This window comes from Acyrthosiphon pisum, chromosome A1 (genome assembly GCF_005508785.2).
Source record: "Acyrthosiphon pisum isolate AL4f chromosome A1, pea_aphid_22Mar2018_4r6ur, whole genome shotgun sequence".
Classification (NCBI taxonomy): domain Eukaryota; kingdom Metazoa; phylum Arthropoda; class Insecta; order Hemiptera; family Aphididae; genus Acyrthosiphon; species Acyrthosiphon pisum.
The window spans coordinates 120,155,370-120,174,831 of NC_042494.1; the positions used below are offsets into that span (position 1 = coordinate 120,155,370).

At 31.7% G+C, this 19,462-nt stretch overlaps 2 protein-coding genes across 2 annotated transcripts in view; one reads left to right on the top strand and one right to left on the bottom strand.

Moving 5' to 3' along the window:
* LOC100169341 (alpha-catulin) overlaps nt 1-9,245 on the top strand; it is a 47,318-nt gene extending 38,073 nt beyond the window's left edge. The window contains exons 6-12 of the mRNA XM_029486332.1: nt 4,264-4,512; nt 4,578-4,737; nt 4,849-4,961; nt 5,053-5,103; nt 5,190-5,528; nt 6,711-6,917; nt 7,209-9,245. Of these exons, the coding sequence (XP_029342192.1) occupies nt 4,264-4,512; nt 4,578-4,737; nt 4,849-4,961; nt 5,053-5,103; nt 5,190-5,528; nt 6,711-6,917; nt 7,209-7,343 (1,254 nt within the window). The 3' untranslated portion in view covers nt 7,344-9,245. The remainder of the gene's footprint in view (nt 1-4,263; nt 4,513-4,577; nt 4,738-4,848; nt 4,962-5,052; nt 5,104-5,189; nt 5,529-6,710; nt 6,918-7,208) is intronic.
* A 2,138-nt stretch (nt 9,246-11,383) lies between these two features.
* LOC100160459 (titin) overlaps nt 11,384-19,462 on the bottom strand; it is a 36,840-nt gene continuing 28,761 nt past the window's right edge. The window contains 2 exon segments of the mRNA XM_008189856.3: nt 11,384-12,252; nt 12,810-19,457. Of these exon segments, the coding sequence (XP_008188078.1) occupies nt 12,819-19,457 (6,639 nt within the window). The 3' untranslated portion in view covers nt 11,384-12,252; nt 12,810-12,818.

Consider the following 19,462-nt stretch of genomic DNA (forward strand, 5'->3'; position numbering starts at 1 on the left):
AAAATTTAAAACAAGATTCCACGTAAATGATTAATTCTATTACCAAAAATTCTAAGAAATTCATAAGCCCAGTTTATTTTTATAGTAATTTAAATTCAAATTTGGACGAAATCACATATTAAAAAAACTGGAATAACTATTTTAGTTATTTTGTTGTGACTTGTGATTGTAATGATTGTATAATATTATTTGTGGGTACTTGAAACTTCTTAAGTATACTATTATATATCTATGATAGTAACACGGTTTGTTGTTGATGTATAACGCGTTACCTGATGGATATTGTGATATGAATAATTTGGAATTTATTATTGATACTTATTATAATTTATAGGTCAATTTTTTTTAATACTATAGCTGATAAGTATACCTATAAAAGGTATGTCTAATACCTAGGCTGACAAACCGTCTCCGCTCAGAATCGTTTTTCTTATACAGTGATATTATATCATTGAATTCAAATTTAATTCTATCCATTATACAGTGTCCCACTTGTAACCTGCTGTATAGCAGATCGACATCCACTTACCTGCTTTTTTTAACTACACAATTCTATAATATATTTTATTTCAGTCTTTCCATTCATGTATTTAAGTAAAATTATACGTTTTTGTCTAAAGTTGTTAATGGAATAAAATTTACATAGTTCCTATAATTAACAGTAAAAAAATGCTCACAAAAAATAACGGTAATCAGAATTTTAAATAAGAATATGAAGCTTAAACACGCATTGAAAATATATAATAGGTAGTTGGTTGGTTTATATATTGTGTATGACTATAAAAATTAAATAAATAATAATGGTAAAAAAGCATTAATTTAGCTTAAAATAATAAAAAATTTCATAATATTGTACCTAATAGTTTGTTGCAAAAAATAATAGACGTATGTAAAAATAACATTTAAGTATTTCTATGTGAATATAATTAAATTTAAAACGCTGCTAAGAACTCAGTCACGTCTTAAATACAATAATTAAAATTCAGAAAACCCTACTCACAAAAAAAATAATTAAACATAAAAAAGTTTTTCGTGGCCCTTTTGGATTTGACAGTTTACTTGTTGGTCCTATGATCTAGTCCCGTTTAATTTGTATAGCCAGCACATAAATCAATATCAACTATGTACTGGGTAACAAGCTGATAGAAATCCATGGACTGTTTTTACGAACACGATAATAATTATATAATATCTTATAACAAGACAAAGACAAGACGTGTTTAAAAAAATATCGCGAAATATTTTAATATTATAGTTATTGTTTCATAGAATAACTTTGTACTTTTGTACTTCACACCGTCCAAACATTATTCGTGCCAAGTAAAAATGTCACCTAATCGTACTCGTTTTTTAATTCGCTGTGTGTCGCCTAACCTACTCGATGATCTGGTGGTGAATATGGTTACCGCGGTTAAAACGCCGATGAGGAGCTACGAAAAAATGAAAGGGTCGAGTGTTGTTTGAGTGCGCCGAGCTAAAATGTTTATTCAATGCGGTACGGGCAACAAGTATATAATATAATGATGTATATAATATGTATTATAATACTATAATAGTATAGGTGTGCGTGCGTCAATTGGCGCACCGCCGTGATATCGACATTTGTTTGAGTCAAGAGAATGTAAAACGATAATAACAATGACGAGAAAATTCACAACGATGATAATAATAATATAGCAATAGTAATAAATCATTTTTGGCTTTTAAACGTTTTAAATGATTAAAACAGTATTTCGATTCATTAATCAAAACAAAACCACAAAAAAAGTAAAAATAATTCCACAACGAATATTGAGTCCGATATTAGAATAGTAATAAATCGATATATTATTATATTTATTATGTGGCGCGTTTATGTCAGTTGCACAGAACTCGGTCAAATAATAATGAAAAAAAAAATACCGTAACGATTGAACCGGATAAGACGCTGTCTGTAAATACAATATGCATGTACTGTTATATATAAATAATAGCTGTATTCACACATACCTATACGATGCACGTACACAAAAATATATTACATCTGTTTTTTTATATTATTATATTTTGTCTCTGTTGAAAATACTTACAACACACAATACACACACTCACACACAAAGTCGATATTGACGTAAAAGCGTACAATAAATTGTACCAATGTAATATACAAGTACGTAATAATATTGTACTGATTAAATGATTTTGTTCTCCTCACAAGTCCATTCTGTTTTATGTCATATTTTCTAATCACGTAAGACTGATAATTATTATCGTCAGTATCAATAGTGGCAGATAGTATAGTTTCCGAGCTTATTGGTATTTTAATCGATCTCAATGACTCGACAAAAAACTACACAATGTTGAAGGAATTTATAAATTAAATTCTGACTGAGACATAGAGCTCCAATGAAAATCATTTTTTTAATTCGATTGTCATATATGCGGTTAGTAATTGCCTTGGTTGAAAATTTAATAAAATATGTATTACGTGTAACAGATTCCTAGTGATCCCAGTGGACAGTCATCCACCCAATCTATTATTTTTTTTGGTTGAAACTTGAAAACCAGACCAACTTAAAGTTAATTGATACCTGTAACCTGTAGTCTTTGTTTAAAAAAAGAACTCTATCTGAAATATAAATCTGCGAATTTTATTACTTGAAGCAGATCTCTTTTAAACTTAAATAACATAAACAAAGATCTATAGTCTGTTTCACAACACTAGATACTCGATAGCAGCGCGACCCGTGGATAATTATCGCCAGGGTTTCGAAAAATTTTTCATATAGAAGCGCGCCAAATTTAAAAAAAAAATACCACATACAAACACAGATAATGTTCTTACCATCAAATTTCATAATAATATTTGTAATAAACTGTAAAAAAAAAACGGAATGTTTAAATTATTAAATAATATAATACAAAGATTTAAAATTGCCGCGGTTTTTTTATAATATTGGGAATCAATGAAATGCATAACTTAGTCCACGGGTCGCGCTGCTATCGAGTATCTAGTGTTGTGAAACAGACTTTAAGCATAATAATTAAATATATGAAGTTGCTATAGGTATTTCTATTTTAGTAATATCATAGTTATTTTATACTGGCAGTATTTATACAGCAGATTTTATTTTATAACAATATAATTTAACTTTGATAATTGATAACAAAACATTTGGATATTTTTTCTTAAAAATTTAATAACTGTTCATTATAATAATTATTGTATTAATAAAACTTTTTAAACTATGGTAAAGTTTGATGTAAACTGCTAAAGTTATATTGTAACTTGTAGGTACGGGAATGGTAAAAATGTCATGTTGTCAAGGTGAAGAGTAAAGTTCAGTGTATGAAAAACTTTCTCGTTTTTATAGGTTCGTTATACATGAAAATATAAACACTTTTTCAAAAATGTATAATCCTACATTAAATATACTGTCAAAAATATGATAGATGATGGTGTGAAGTTTTGTTTTTATTGAATAAAACAACATCATACTGGTTATGATGCATAGGTATGATATTGATTATATTATAAACGGTTGGTATATGATAATTTTAGTATCATATACCTAATGTTTTCACAAAGTCAGTTTTAAATCGTATTTTATGTTTCATGATATAATGGAACAGAGTAATAATTCTTACTCTAAAATATATTTTGTGTTAATATTATTTTTAGGTTTAGTTAGTCAATATTTTAAATTATTAAAACTATTTTCGTAAAGTTTGAACAAATATCAGCCGTGTCATATCATAACCGTATGCGTTTACCAATACTAACTTTTGTTTTGATAACAAATTATGAACGAAAAAAAAAGTAAATAAACTGTATTATAACTATAAACTAATTTAGAGAACAACTTAATTTTAAAAATATCTCGAGTGTACTTAAAATATGGCCGCTGTAATAAAAAAAAAACTTTAATACTGCATTTTATAATCTCAAACCTCGGTAGGTGCATATATACTATGTTCAATGTCTTGTGTAATTCCGAAAACATTTAAACGAATTATATAGCATATACACCAGTTAAATTTTCACAACGAAACCTTTGTAGTAATTCGTTGACTTTGTTTTATGCGTAATTGGATGAACGTTTGTACCATGAATAATATTAATAATTGGATCGAAACCATATAAATTTAAAATCTAAGATGTCCTAATTCTAATTTAATCTTAAAACTGTCATTATATATGATACATTACAACCACGATGCTGTGATTCGATCGTATAGATATTACTATCTTAAGCAACGTTGTTTGTTTGAAATTTTTTTTAGGAACAGTGTGACGAATACTCACCTACGAAATCACTGGAAGTGGCCGTAAACCAGTGTCTCGACGCCACCAAAGAACTCAGACTGCAGCTGATAGCGACGTGTAAAGAACAATCTCATGACTTACCTTTAATAATTAGAACTGGATATGACCTCGTAACGTGCATACAGACTACGTCTTCCGATGGAGACGTCGACAGTCTTAACAAGTACGGCGATCAATTCGTTGAAGTCGTAGACCAAATCGGAGAAGTAAAAAATTAAAAATGTAATAACGGATTGGACATCTTAACAAAAATATTGTGTCTTGATTTCAGATTTGTAAAGTACTGAGGCACATTGCAACTGCAGAATCACTTCAGGTTTCTGCGAAACACGCCGAAGTCAACTTACGAGTGTACGCACCACAAATCGTTACTGCTGCTCAAGCATTAGCTCACTATCCTTGTTCAAAAATCATAAAAGAAAATTTAGAAGGTCGATCATCGACATTAGTATATTTGATATTAATTATTTGTTAAGCTTTTATCGGTGTTTTTTTTTCATAAATATTATTTATTAACGTACCTATATGTAATTTGTGTTTAGTATTTGCGGACATGTGGCAAGCCTTGACTCAAGATGTGTCTACGGTGTGTAAAGAAATTATGGAAAAACAAATACCAGAAAAACAAACATACATGTCACTCCCCAGACCAGGCGTAAGTTGACATTATACTTGTTGGATTTCGTGTTTATAATGTTTATTTCAAGTACTGTTGGTTTTTTATGAGTAATTTCAATTCGTTACAGAAACATGGTACAACGACAAAACCGCTGAAGTCGGTGAGACTAGATCTATCGGTAAGACATGGAATAAAAATATAAAACCTTCGTCGAGAAGAGATTTTTTTTTACAATTTTTTTTATCTTACTCTTGCTTCCTTTAGGAACAAGATCAAATCGCCAAGGCTGGTCTGGAAATGAAATTGGCGTCGAGTGAAGTGGACGCGGAAGCGGACAGGTGGGGCGCTGGAGAGGAAGACGACGCGGCCATCGAGGAAGGTGCCAGCGTGGACGAGCGAGGCAACGCGACCAAAGCACACGAAGACAACGACATTGTGCGTAGGGCGAAGAACATGTCCGGCATGGCGTTGAGCATGTACGAGTTCACCAAGGGAGACGGTGGGTCGTCGCTGAGGACCACTCAAGATCTGTTCACGCAGGCGGAATACCTGGCCGAAGAAGCTAACAGGCTGTACAAATTGGTCAGACAATTTTCGTACCAGGTAAAAAAATGTTCTGCTGCAATTGATAAACGGACGACGTGATGTGTACCTCTTTACAGTAAAATTATGCTTTTGAAAATAGTTGAAATTTAGTCGTGAAAAATGTAAATGTAAATGTTTTACAAATAGTTTTTGGCCACCATATGTTATTATATATTCGTTGATACATTGTTAAACAATGTAAATACCAAATAAAATATTATGTAATGTAGGAATTAAAAAGGTTTAGGACATATTAAATTATGATGTTGGCAAAATTCAAGTCTTACAATTTAGTAGTATTGAAATGAAAATATAAGTAATAACTTACCATTGTCGCAAAAAATACTAGATGACAGTAATTTAAAGCTATACAATATTTTAAAAATATTTCCATAAATATTGTTCATTGCTAAATTTCCACTTTTTTTAAACTCAGTATGCACCAGTGCACCACAATGGGTTGAAAGTTGTCCGTTAGGTGTTTACTAAATACTTTAATCGCCTAACCTAATAATTCTGCGTATTATATACCTCTGTAGTAACTAATAGCTTAAACAGTTTTAATTAAATGTTGTAGGTACTTTGATGAATTTAAAAATGAAAATTTTATATTATATTAGTATATTACCTACTTATTTTAGATACATTGAACATTCTAATTATTGAATTTCTTATAATTGTTCTGAATTATATATCGTATACATTAAATGTGTAAATGTACTACTACGTTTAAGTTTTAACAATATATTAACATAAATATGTTTTTGAGCTGGGTACAGTAATTTTATTTTCTAACCAATTTTTCGTAACACTTTGTTATTATCACCATAGTAACGAATAAAATGTAAAAATTACTTAATTTTCACTAGGTATATAATATACAATTAATTTATTAATGGTTACTTATTAATACGTATTTATGACTTTTACATTTTCTTCGAAGTGGAAAATATCGAGTCAGCTTGTCATTTGGTTATTTTTTTGATTTTTAAAGTACCTACGCCAATTAACATTTTCTTCTTTTTACTATAACATTTTAAATACATATCATAATTTAGACTTATATTAAACTCTATATTAGTTTTCATATTAAACTCAGTTATGTATTTCATGAATTTTATTTAACCAAATAATTCAAATTACAAGTTTATAATTGTATTAACGTATTTTCTAATTTTAAACTAAATCATTCGTTTTTAGGTTCCTATGGGTGCAAATAAAAAAGAACTTTTGGAACAGTTGGACCAAGTTCCAACATATGTACAACAGTTGCAATTTACAGTAAAAATGCCTACGGTCGGTAAATCTGCTACATTTTCAAAAGTCGACAGTGTGATTAACGAAACTAAAACGCTAATGAACGTTATATCAAAAGTGGTAACAACCTGTTTTGTATGTGCTACTAAAGTAAGTGTTGTTCTCATAATATTGTATACAATAAAATGAAAGGAAATCGTTAAAAACTGTCTGAGAACCGATCAAAGATCAATTTTATTTTACTCGTAAAAATACTATCTGTACCGTCTTCGGATGTTGTATTTTATTTTACATTTATCTCCCTTACCAAACAGCCAGTAATCAAATGTCTCGCACGTCTTTCCGTTCGATATACGTTTGTTCTCTTGTACAGATCCTTCATATTTACATTTTATACACATCACCCATGCTTATATTTTAATATTAAAACAATTTTTTTAGTACAACTTGGACTTCCAAGGTCTGTCGGCCAGAAGCGGTGGCTTCGGCGAGCGTGGCGAAGACGGTAGCGGTGCTGGTTCCGGAGGTGAAGGTGGCAAACTGAGTGGAGGATCAGGCTCGGATGGGTCCATGTGACAGTTTGGGATGGGGCGGAGGAGCAAAGGGGATGGCCGCCGCACCCGCGTGTCGTTCCTGCTCTTCTGAGCCCGTGCAGCTACACACTTGCAGCCAGCACGAAACCCACAAACTATTTACATGGCTTCCAAATCCCTGCATACAACCAATACTGCTGGAAAATTATTTCCGGTATTTGGATTACTAAAGTTACCGGATAAGTTTCGCTCAACATATAAAAGTAGCATAATATAATATATTTACATTGTATTTGTCTATAATGTTTATTCGCCGTCACCACATAACTACATAAGTGGTGAATGGCTATTATAATGTTATATCCGTGACACAATTGATTTAACGTAATCGCGCCCGACACGTTTCTGTTAACGTTCGACTCGCATCGATGTACCATGTTATTTGTATTATTATTTTTAATATTATGTTTTATTAACGGTGATTTGCTAAACGTTTAATAATCATTCGAGTACACTTCTTCCGAGTTCACACGTGTTATAATAATACATTATATTATAATGTCTCGTGGTATGAGGAGTATCTACTTACTAGAACTATTCTATTGCGTAGGTCGATGGACGATAACTATTCAATTCTAAAGTATAGTGAATACTAAATAAAACGATGCATGATACAATATGCAACTGACAATATTATAATGTTATATTGTCATTAATGTTTTGAGCAAAGAGCAATATATACTTACACATATATTAATTATATTATATTACTATATAAATAATTTTCAATAAATGTTTTGATTTTTTAAATCATAATAAAACGATGTCACTATAAAAATGTTATTTAACTTAAACACAATCTTAAGCTTATAGACAATCAGGCAATATAATTTACTAGGACACAGTTAAGAAAGATCTACATAAAATCAATATTTTAACTACAAAATATAATATAATATGAGTAATAACACGGTGTTCATAAGGATATCTTTTACGATGGACTCAACCTGACTGCTCATATTGAGTAGCTATAATTTGATTTGTTTTGATATTTACCTACTTGTACATAAAAACCCTATTGACTGTAAAATTTTAACCTGAATTTTGATATCATTCGGCTTTAAGTCATAATAAATTTATCGCAATATAGATGTGTTCACAATAATTAGCGATTATTAATTATATTACCACACATCTATCTCCAACTAAAAAACCATTTAATAACGATTCAAATAATGTTTTAACTATTTTAAGCAATGTGAAAATTACGCAAATTATTAATATTTTTTCTGAGATGTCAAGACTGTGTCTTCCACTCAAAAAAAAAAAAAAATGTTTTCCATGTCAAAAAAATTCAGAGTAGAATATTAAGCTATGTGTCTTCCCCAGATTGTGTTCCATTGCCCTATAACTTCCCGTGTGTTTTAACTTATTAGATATAACGATCTCTGAAAAAGTTTAGTTGTTGATCAATATTTTATTATGAATTGATTATTTTAATACAATTTCGAATAATTATGGCGTTCTATTTAAATGCCAAATTTTAAAAATTCGTATATCTTTTTTTGGCTTTAACGTTTTTTAACGATCTTTAAAAGTGATTTTGTAAATACATACATTAGACTGTGCCAAATTTTTAACATCGTTTGATCAATTTTAAATAATTTGTATACCGTGTTATTTTTATGTAAATTTATCAAAATACAATTTGTTGTTAAGAGTGAAAAATTTGAATTTCTACCACGTTCATCGTTATCGTATTACTATAATAAGAACGTTCATATTAATAGACACCATGCATAACAATAGATAAAGAAAAAATATCGTTTGCTTTGAACTGATGTCCAATTAACCGTGTACATAAAACTGTTGAACGAATTACATACTGAGCCATATTTATTTCTTGAAGTATAAACTTTGATTTAAATACGTTCATTTTTTTTTTAACAAATAAGCATAATTTAATGCAATCGACAATTATTCATCTTTTTTTTAAGATCAATAATATTTTCTTTTTTGTAATCAATTGTTTTGTGAGATATATAAATAAATATTCATTTATTACAATACACGTTATTAGGGGCTTTTATTTATACGTTTGTTTGATTTTATAATATTAAAACTAAATTAATAACTTTTTTAACTAAATCTAAAATATGTTGTACAAAATGATAAAATTTATCAAAATAAAAATGTAGATCAGTATACGAATGGATATATATATGTATTTTTTGTTTTTGTGAACAATCGTGAATCCATTATTAAATTGATGGAATTTAAAATAATGCAAGTGTTTACTTAAAATAATACTTATACATGAATTTAACGATATTCCCTTTCTTGTATAGTTTGTAGATGGATGAATATTTAAAACATTTAAAAAATATAATCTTGTTTAGTCAAGTGATTATAGTTTTCAAAAATTTTAGTTTACTCATAAGTTAATTTTTTCATAATTTATTATAGTTTTCTGTAATTATCTGATAAATAGTAGCGCATAATATAGGTTATCAGTTAGGGTATAAGTTAGATTCTGTTCAATATTTTACTAATTCCTAAATCCTGATACAATAATTAAAAAATTCTTTATGGTCGCTATAAGACTTATACAACGACATTAAACAAATTCAATATAATTTAGCTATAGTTATATCAATAAACATTTTATATTTTATATTATATTTAATCACTTAAATTGAAGAGAGAAAAATTCATCTAAAATTTTTTTTTTTTAAATCTATGATCAGTAATACTTAATTTACAAATAAAAACTGTATGATGGTTATTCTCGTTACGAGTGACAATGAGTTTTTATAACTGCCCATTGAAACAAACAGATAATAGATTCACTTTTTCTTAATTGAAGCCTCTCTTAAAATTATTTTACATCAAATTCAACGCATTAGTAAAAAATCACTCGTTAAATTGTTGAAAACATAGTTTTATTTTTTTATATTCATTACAAACGCATTTTAACTAAAGCTAGGTTATATTATACAGATTTTTTTAAATATATTGTACAAAGTTATATAGTTATGTTTTATTTTATTTGTTTACATTAATTTCTGTAAAAATTTGTTGTTAAATATTATTATTTTAGATTGCATTTCTAATATTTAAGAGTTATAAATATATTATTTTTTTTATCACTTATACTTAAATTATAATTTTTAGACAAAAGCTTGTCAACTGGTAAACATATTTTTGTTTTAAGTCGATGATTTGAAATCTGATTCAGAGAAATTATGGACATTAATATTATATTTACTCATGACGAAAACAATAGTTCGATTTAGTGACGTAGTGTGCTTTAAGCATATTTCGGTAACAGACAATCTTTTGATGTATTTTTTTTTTTTAATTAACCCTTAGTCGTTAGTTGGGTTACAACCAACGATTTAACTGTTTTTTCAAGTTAAAATTTGAACTTGTTTTTATAGCTAAAAATATAAGTATTTTTTTACCGTGTTGAATGTCGAATGACGCCGAATGTCCTTTATTATACAAAATATGAACGATTACATCACTTTGTACATCTGATATTAGTGTGTAATTTGTTGAATGTTAATTAAGATTATTTAAATATTTATAACACACACACATAAATACACACACCCATATATGTTCTATATTATATAAATACATACATTACACGTACTTACTACATTATATAAATAATATTGAGTGTGTATTATATTTTAGACAAGTCTAAAATTGAACATAAACTGTACTAATTTGTGGTACCATTGTAAAGCGTCGGTGATTTTGTTTTTATTTATTAATTATTATAAGTAAATAGAACGCGTTTTTTGTCCGAATAATGTTTTTGACTTTGTATTTCGTCATTTTTTTCGAATTGTTTTTTTATATGCATGTAAAAAAATATATTTGTAAATGTTTTATTGTACATCTTCGTTACAAAACACTTGAATAATAAATACAATTAAAAAATAATTGTCATTTACTTATACCTCTCAAAAACAATAGAAGAAAAGTTGCATTTGTTAGTTTCTGATTCTGTATGGTTAATTTATTTTATAACTGAAAATAATTTTATTAATACAACAAATATAACATAAAATAATTTAAATAAAAATAAAATAGTACTTTAATACATAATTTAGTTAGGTATGTAATAAAAGTAATACATTACATGTGTTGAGAATTTGTCAAGTTTGTAAAATTCATAAGAAGATATCACAGTTCATTTAATACAAATTTCAATACATAAAATAAATTAACAAAATCACAGTATACAAATATATATTAAATTTAAGTATTAGTCTTGAATAAAACATGGTTATTTAAAGCACTTATATAATTTAACAAGTATTTTGTAGGTGACTTTATGTTAGATTTAATTATAATGGTTATTATAAATTATTATAATTAATAAGTAATTGCTAAAAACACTGGGCACATTTTTTGTCTCAAAGTAATGGTGAGAAAATGAAAATTGACAGACACATTTATGTGATATTAGTATGTCAAAAAAACATCAGACGATAATATGAATTGTGTTACATTTCTTAATTCCATATTTATCAAAATATATTGTGCATCCTAGTTATATTTTCACTTATGAAAATTATTAAACATATTTTTATCCAAAACGTTGAAAACGAATATTTAGATTATTTTTTTCCTTAAACAATATTTAATATGTCACTGGTTACTAAAATAAAGTATCCATTGTCATTTATTTTTTTTCCCACAGTTTTATTTAATGATTCTAGACAAAAAATTACCTAGTGATTTTTACAAAATATCATTAGTTTATAATTTATAATATTCAAAGTGATACAATCCTTTAATATAATAACAATCAAATAGTTTTTTTTTATTTTATATGGTTTGTTTTTAAAATTAAATATATATTAGTAAAACATAGTTCAAGCTATTCTTAATTATAAACGTTGAGTATTTAATCTTGAGTCCGTTTCATTTCTTTTCTAAAACAAAACATATACTAATGATTCTATTGTAAAATAGTTAATATTTTTTTTACAATAATTTTAATTATATGAGAAAATATTGGTTGCACGAGATGATTGCAGATCAATAAAAAATGTATTTGGACCATCAAGCATATTATGTGGTATAAGTAATGGTATTACAGAATTTAAATTATTAAATTAAAATAAATTGCTAATTACAAATTATTTTTGGAAATTATAAAGGTAGCAATTAATTTTTTTATGGTTGCCTTAGAAAATATAACCAAATTTACCTATATGAAAAATATCTTTAACAGAAATATTTTCGATTACTCGTTAATATTAAGGAATGGAAAAACTATGAATCCCCCACATTGTAAAATATATTTTATGCATGGGAGGATGAACAAAATACGAAAATATAAGATTATTATTGCGTAACCAAGTAGGTAAGTCTTCTTCTTCTGCTGCTGGCATTTATTACTGTTTGAGAGTTTTCTTACTTTATTAAGTAGGTAAGTGTCGTACTATTTTATCGATCTTATTAAAATACATAAACATGATTTACTTACGTAGACGGTTTATTTACGATCTCCGTCCGGCGTAGTTGACTTATAGAATTTGTGTGTTTTAGTATCCCGGGTGTGTCTAAAAGGCGCTTGATTTCTTTCGATTAACGGAACAGGGCATGGTCCGCTCACTCTCGGTTTATATTCGTTTCTGTAATGACTAGTACTCGACTCCATTGAAGAATCACCCAAACTGATATGTGACCTGTTTGTGGACGACCTCAATACCCTATCTTGCCGGTGCATAGCGCTAATACTGTTCCGGTTGTCTGGAGGTGATACCACGTATGTCGAGTCCAACGTATTGATGCTCTTTCTTTGGGCCGCCGCTGCTGAAGAAGTGGTATGGGGCGCTTCGATATGCGTCACATCTCCTTTGCGGTGCAACACCGAATTACTCAGATCCGTGTTCGAACTTATTACGGACTTACGGTGATGAGATTGGTCACTGTGGGTTTTCCTATCGAACGTGGACGTGTCGATGTTCAACACGTTGGAACTAGTGCTGTGCAAAGACTTCCTGTACGTTGCAGTGGAATAACTTTTTACTTCACTGCCATGCGAACGATTTGTAGTGTGCTCGGATTTTTGTTGTGACGAAAGTGATTTAGAATTGTCCTGATTGTATTCATTCCGATTTTGGCTACTGGTCTCATACCGGTTGCTTTTGTTTAACTGTTCATTCGATACAGTTGACTTGCTTGAACGCAAATCCGAAGAATAATCACGGCTAATCGAATTTCTCTCGTTGGTATTTCCACTAACAAACGATTGTCTTCCTACTTCAGTGTTGAGAACTTTACTCGTTTGATTATTTGAATAACGCTGTTCTGTAGATGACGCATTTCGATTATTTATTGATTTTTCGTCAGATAGAGTTATAACAAAACTTTCAGGCCGTCGAATTTGTTCACTAATTTTTGAATGACTAGTGGTAGTGCTCTTTTTATAGTTTTGACCACTGGTTTCATTGGTATGTTTTTGACTAGACTGACCAATGTTTTGAAGAGTTTGATGCTGTGATGAATAATTTCGACTATCGTTATTACTCAGATGCCCGTGTCTATGTTGCGTAGATTGTACTCTGTCAACAAGGTCATCATTTCGTAGTCTATCGTGATTCAACACCCCTCTAGATTCTTGAGACTGTCGTGAAGAGTAAATGTGTTGTTCACTTGTTTGTCCATGCCGCTGATTTGAATTGCTGATATTTTGTGAAGACACATGGTCATAATGATTGGATGAATGTTGACGAGTTGTATTATCTGAATATCTTTGATCGTTTATCTGGTTAAGTTGTTGCTTAGATGATGATGCATTTCTAGTACTGCTTAAATCTGTTACGGATCCTTTTAAATAATCTCTCTTTTGAGAAGTCTCCCATTTTTTTCTTTCCACGTGTTCTTCAGATTTTGAGCTTCTTTGGTACGTAGAATCAGATGATTGTTTCACAACACGATTTTCAACGTTTTGTGATTCAGATGATTGTCTAAGTTCTCCTTCAAATTGTGACTGTCCATATTTGACACTAATTTTTTCTTTTGTATTTGAATCTTTAGCATATTCTCCCAAAGAAATTTGAGATTCAATATGCTTTCTAGAATTTGTATTGTTCTGCTGAGATTTGTGTACTGAAGAATAGTTTTCAGTATTTGAAGAAGAATGCGATTTTTCCAATTGATTTATTCGTCTATGGTCGCTTACAGTTTGATTATTTTCCGTTATTTTTTGAGAATATCCTGAATCTAATGACTTTTGATCGGAATGGATGTTTTTATTGGTAAAGTGCATTGTCCCTTCAACTTTCAAATTATCCTCATGTTTCCTGATTACAGCTTGCTCAACCTTTCGAACTGTGTAAGTTCGATCTCTTTTTTCAAATTCTCCTTCCATCCGTAAATTATCTTGAGGCTTATAAGCAAGAGTCCGCTCACCTACAGTTACTTTTTGTACGACTCGTTTTTCAAAATCACCTTCTGATTTTAAGTTATCTGGATGCCGTATTTGTTTTGGTCGTTCACCTGGTCCATAATTTTGTTGAGAAGGTCTATCAAATGCACCTTCTGGTTTTAAATTATCTTTGGGTTTTACTATAGGTGCTCTATCACCATGACCAACTGTTTGATATGTACGTTTTTCAAATTCACCTTCTGGTTTTAAGTTATCTGGATGTCTAATTTGTTTTGGTCGTTCATCTGGTCTGTAATTATCTGTAGACGGCCTATAGAATTCTCCTTCTGGTTTTAAGTTATCTGGATGTCTTATTTGTTTTGGTCGTTCACCTGGTCTGTAATTATCTGTAGACGGTCTATCAAATTCTCCTTCGGGTCTTAAGTTATCTGGATGTCTGACTTGTTTTGGTCGTTCACCTGGTCTATAATTATTTGTAGACGGCCTATCGAATTCTCCTTCTGGTTTTAAGTTATCTGGATGTCTAATTTGTTTTGGTCGTTCACCTGGTCTGTAATTATCTGTAGACGGTCTATCAAATTCTCCTTCGGTTTTTAAGTTATCTGGATGTCTTATTTGTTTTGGTCGTTCACCTGGTCTGTAATTATCTGTAGACGGTCTATCAAATTCTCCTTCGGGTCTTAAGTTATCTGGATGTCTGACTTGTTTTGGTCGTTCACCTGGTCTATAATTGTTTGTAGACGGCCTATCGAATTCTCCTTCTGGTTTTAAGTTATCTGGATGTCTAATTTGTTTTGGTCGTTCACCTGGTCTGTAATTATCTGTAGACGGTCTATCAAATTCTCCTTCGGGTCTTAAGTTATCTGGATGTCTGACTTGTTTTGGTCGTTCACCTGGTCTATAATTATTTGTAGACGGCCTATCGAATTCCCCTTCTGGTTTTAAGTTATCTGGATGTCTAATTTGTTTTGGTCGTTCACCTGGTCTGTAATTATCTGTAGACGGTCTATCAAATTCTCCTTCGGGTCTTAAGTTATCTGGATGTCTGATTTGTTTTGGTCGTTCACCAGATGTGTATTTATCTGGAGATGGTCTATCGAATTCACCTTCAGGTTTGAGATTATCTTTAGGTTTAACAATAGGGGCTCTGTCACCGGGTCCGACAACATTTTGAGAACGTTTTTCGAATTCACCCTCAAGTTTTAAATTATCTGGATGCCGTATTTGATTCGGTCTTTCAGCAGAAACATAGGACAGTTGTTCACGTTTCTCAAATTCCCCCTCCATTCTAAGGTTGTCTTCATGTTTCATAACTGAAGATACTCTATTCACAACGTGTTCACTATAATCATTTCTTGAGTGCATATCAATAAACTCACCTTCAATTCTTAAATTGTCTTCTCTGTGAATAATTTCAGACCGCTCCCCTCTAGTAGCTGAATAATCACTTCGTTTAAAACTATCCATGAATTCACCTTCTACTTTCAGATTATCCTCATGTTTGACAATTTCGGAACGAATACCGGTTTTATGCGTAAAATCATCTTTCTTAAAAATAGAATGTTCGCCAGTCATCTTTAAATTATCTTCGTGAATGTGAATAGCGGCTCTTTCCCCTACAGATACTTCAGATATGTTCTTAGTATATGATGTGTCTAATACACCTTCGGGATATAAATTATCTTTAGGTTTTACAATAGGAGCCCTATCACCTGGACCCAATACTTGTTGAATACGTTTCTCAAATTCCCCTTCTAGAACCAAATTGTCTTTAGGTTTAACAATTGGAGCACGATCACCAGGCCCAACTTTCTGTGGTGTACGTTTTTCAAATTCACCTTCAGGTTTCAAATTGTCACTGGGCTTAAACGGAGCCGGTCGTTCGCTAGGTCTAAACTTTTCATGTACCGGACGATCAAAATCTCCCTCTGGCTTAAGATTATCAGAAGGTTTAAATTGTTTTGGTCTTTCAGATGGTGAGTACTCTGGATGCTCGGGCCGTTCAAAATTGCCTTCAGGAAATAGATTGTCTTGCGGTTTGATTTGCTTAGGTCTTTCAGATGGTTGGAATTCATTAGGTTTTGGTCGCTGGAATTCACCTTCTGGATACAAATTGTCTTTAGGTTTAACGATTGGGGCACGATCTCCAGGACCAACTTTCTGAGGCGTACGTTTTTCGAATTCTCCCTCAGTTTTTAAATTATCAGTTGGTTTAAATGCAGCGGGACGCTCGCTAGGCTTGAACTTTTCATATACCGGACGATCAAAATCTCCCTCTGGCTTAAGATTATCAGAAGGTTTAAATTGTTTTGGTCTTTCAGATGGTGAGTACTCTGGATGCTCGGGCCGTTCAAAACTGCCTTCAGGAAATAGATTGTCTTGCGGTTTGATTTGCTTAGGTCTTTCAGATGGTTGGAATTCATTAGGTTTTGGTCGCTGGAATTCACCTTCTGGATACAAATTGTCTTTAGGTTTAACGATTGGGGCACGATCTCCAGGACCAACTTTCTGAGGCGTACGTTTTTCGAATTCTCCCTCAGTTTTTAAATTATCAGTTGGTTTAAATGCAGCGGGACGCTCGCTAGGCTTGAACTTTTCATATACCGGACGATCAAAATCTCCCTCTGGCTTAAGATTATCAGAAGGTTTAAATTGTTTTGGTCTTTCAGATGGTGAGTACTCTGGATGCTCGGGCCGTTCAAAACTGCCTTCAGGAAATAGATTGTCTTGCGGTTTGATTTGCTTAGGTCTTTCAGATGGTTGGAATTCATTAGGTTTTGGTCGCTGGAATTCACCTTCTGGATACAAATTGTCTTTAGGTTTAACGATTGGGGCACGATCTCCAGGACCAACTTTCTGAGGCGTACGTTTTTCGAATTCTCCCTCAGGTTTTAAATTATCACTGGGTTTAAACGGTGTGGGACGTTCACTTGGTTTGAACATCTCATAAACTGGTCTTTCAAAATCTCCTTCCGGTTTAAGATTATCTGTAGGTTTAAACTGTTTTGGTCTCTCAGATGGAGAATACTCTGGATGCTCTGGTCTTTGAAATTCACCTTCAGGAAATAGATTATCATGTGGTTTCACTTGCTTAGGTCTTTCAGATGGTTGGTAATCATTTGGCTTCGGTCTTTGGAATTCACCTTCAGGATACAAATTGTCTTTTGGTTTAACAATTGGGGCACGATCTCCAGGACCAACTTTCTGTGGAGTACGTTTTTCGAATTCACCTTCAGGTTTTAAATTATCACTTGGTTTAAAAGCAGCAGGACGTTCACTAGGTTTGAATTTTTCATAAACTGGACGTTCAAAATCACCTTCAGGTTTTAGGTTGTCAGTAGGCTTAAATTGTTTTGGTCTCTCAGATGGTGAGTATTCTGGATACTCGGGTCGCTCAAAATTACCTTCAGGATACAGATTGTCTTGGGGTTTGACTTGTTTTACTCGGTCAGCTGGTTGGAATTCGTCAGGCTTCCTTCTTTCAAATTCGCCTTCTGGTTTTAGATTATCAGATGGTTTATACGCTGCAGGTCTTTCACTAGGTCTAAACTTTTCATGTACTGGACGATCGAAATCTCCCTCTGGTTTAAGATTATCAGTAGGCTTAAATTGTTTTGGTCTTTCAGAAGGTGAATACTCTGGATACTCGGGTCTTTCGAAATTACCTTCTGGAAACAAATTGTCTTTAGGTTTAACAATTGGTGCACGATCACCTGGACCAACCTTCTGTGGAGTTCGTTTTTCGAATTCCCCCTCGGGTTTTAGGTTATCCGTTGGTTTAAATGGTGTTGGGCGCTCACTTGGCTTGAATTTTTCGTTAACTGGACGTTCAAAATCACCTTCGGGTTTCAGATTGTCGGTGGGCTTAAATTGTTTCGGTCTCTCAGACGGTGAATATTCCGGATACTCAGGACGTACAAAATTTCCTTCAGGAAATAGATTATCTTGTGGTTTTACTTGCTTAACTCGTTCAGCTGGTTGGAATTCATCTGGTTTCTTTCTTTCAAATTCACCTTCGGGTTTCAGATTATCAGTGGGCTTATATGCAGTCGGACGTTCACTAGGCCTAAACTTTTCTTGTACTGGACGTTCAAAATCTCCCTCAGGTTTAAGATTATCAGTAGGTTTAAACTGTTTAGGTCTCTCAGATGGCGAGTACTCTGGATGCTCAGGTCTTTGAAATTCCCCTTCAGGAAACAAATTGTCTTTTGGTTTAACAACTGGTGCCCGTTCTCCTGGACCAACTTTCTGTGGTGTACGTTTTTCGAATTCCCCCTCGGGTTTTAGGTTATCCGTTGGTTTAAATGGTGTTGGGCGCTCACTTGGCTTGAATTTTTCGTTAACTGGACGTTCAAAATCACCTTCGGGTTTCAGATTGTCGGAGGGTTTAAATTGTTTCGGTCTCTCAGACGGTGAATATTCCGGATACTCAGGACGTACAAAATTTCCTTCAGGAAATAGATTATCTTGTGGTTTTACTTGCTTAACTCGTTCAGCTGGTTGGAATTCATCTGGTTTCTTTCTTTCAAATTCACCTTCGGGTTTCAGATTATCCGTTGGCTTATATGCAGTAGGACGTTCACTAGGCCTGAACTTTTCATGTATTGGTCGTTCAAAATCCCCCTCAGGTTTAAGATTATCTGTAGGCTTGAATTGTTTTGGTCTTTCTGAGGGTGAATATTGAGGTAAATCTGGTCGAACAAAACTTCCTTCGGGAAACAAATTGTCTTGAGGTTCACTTGCTT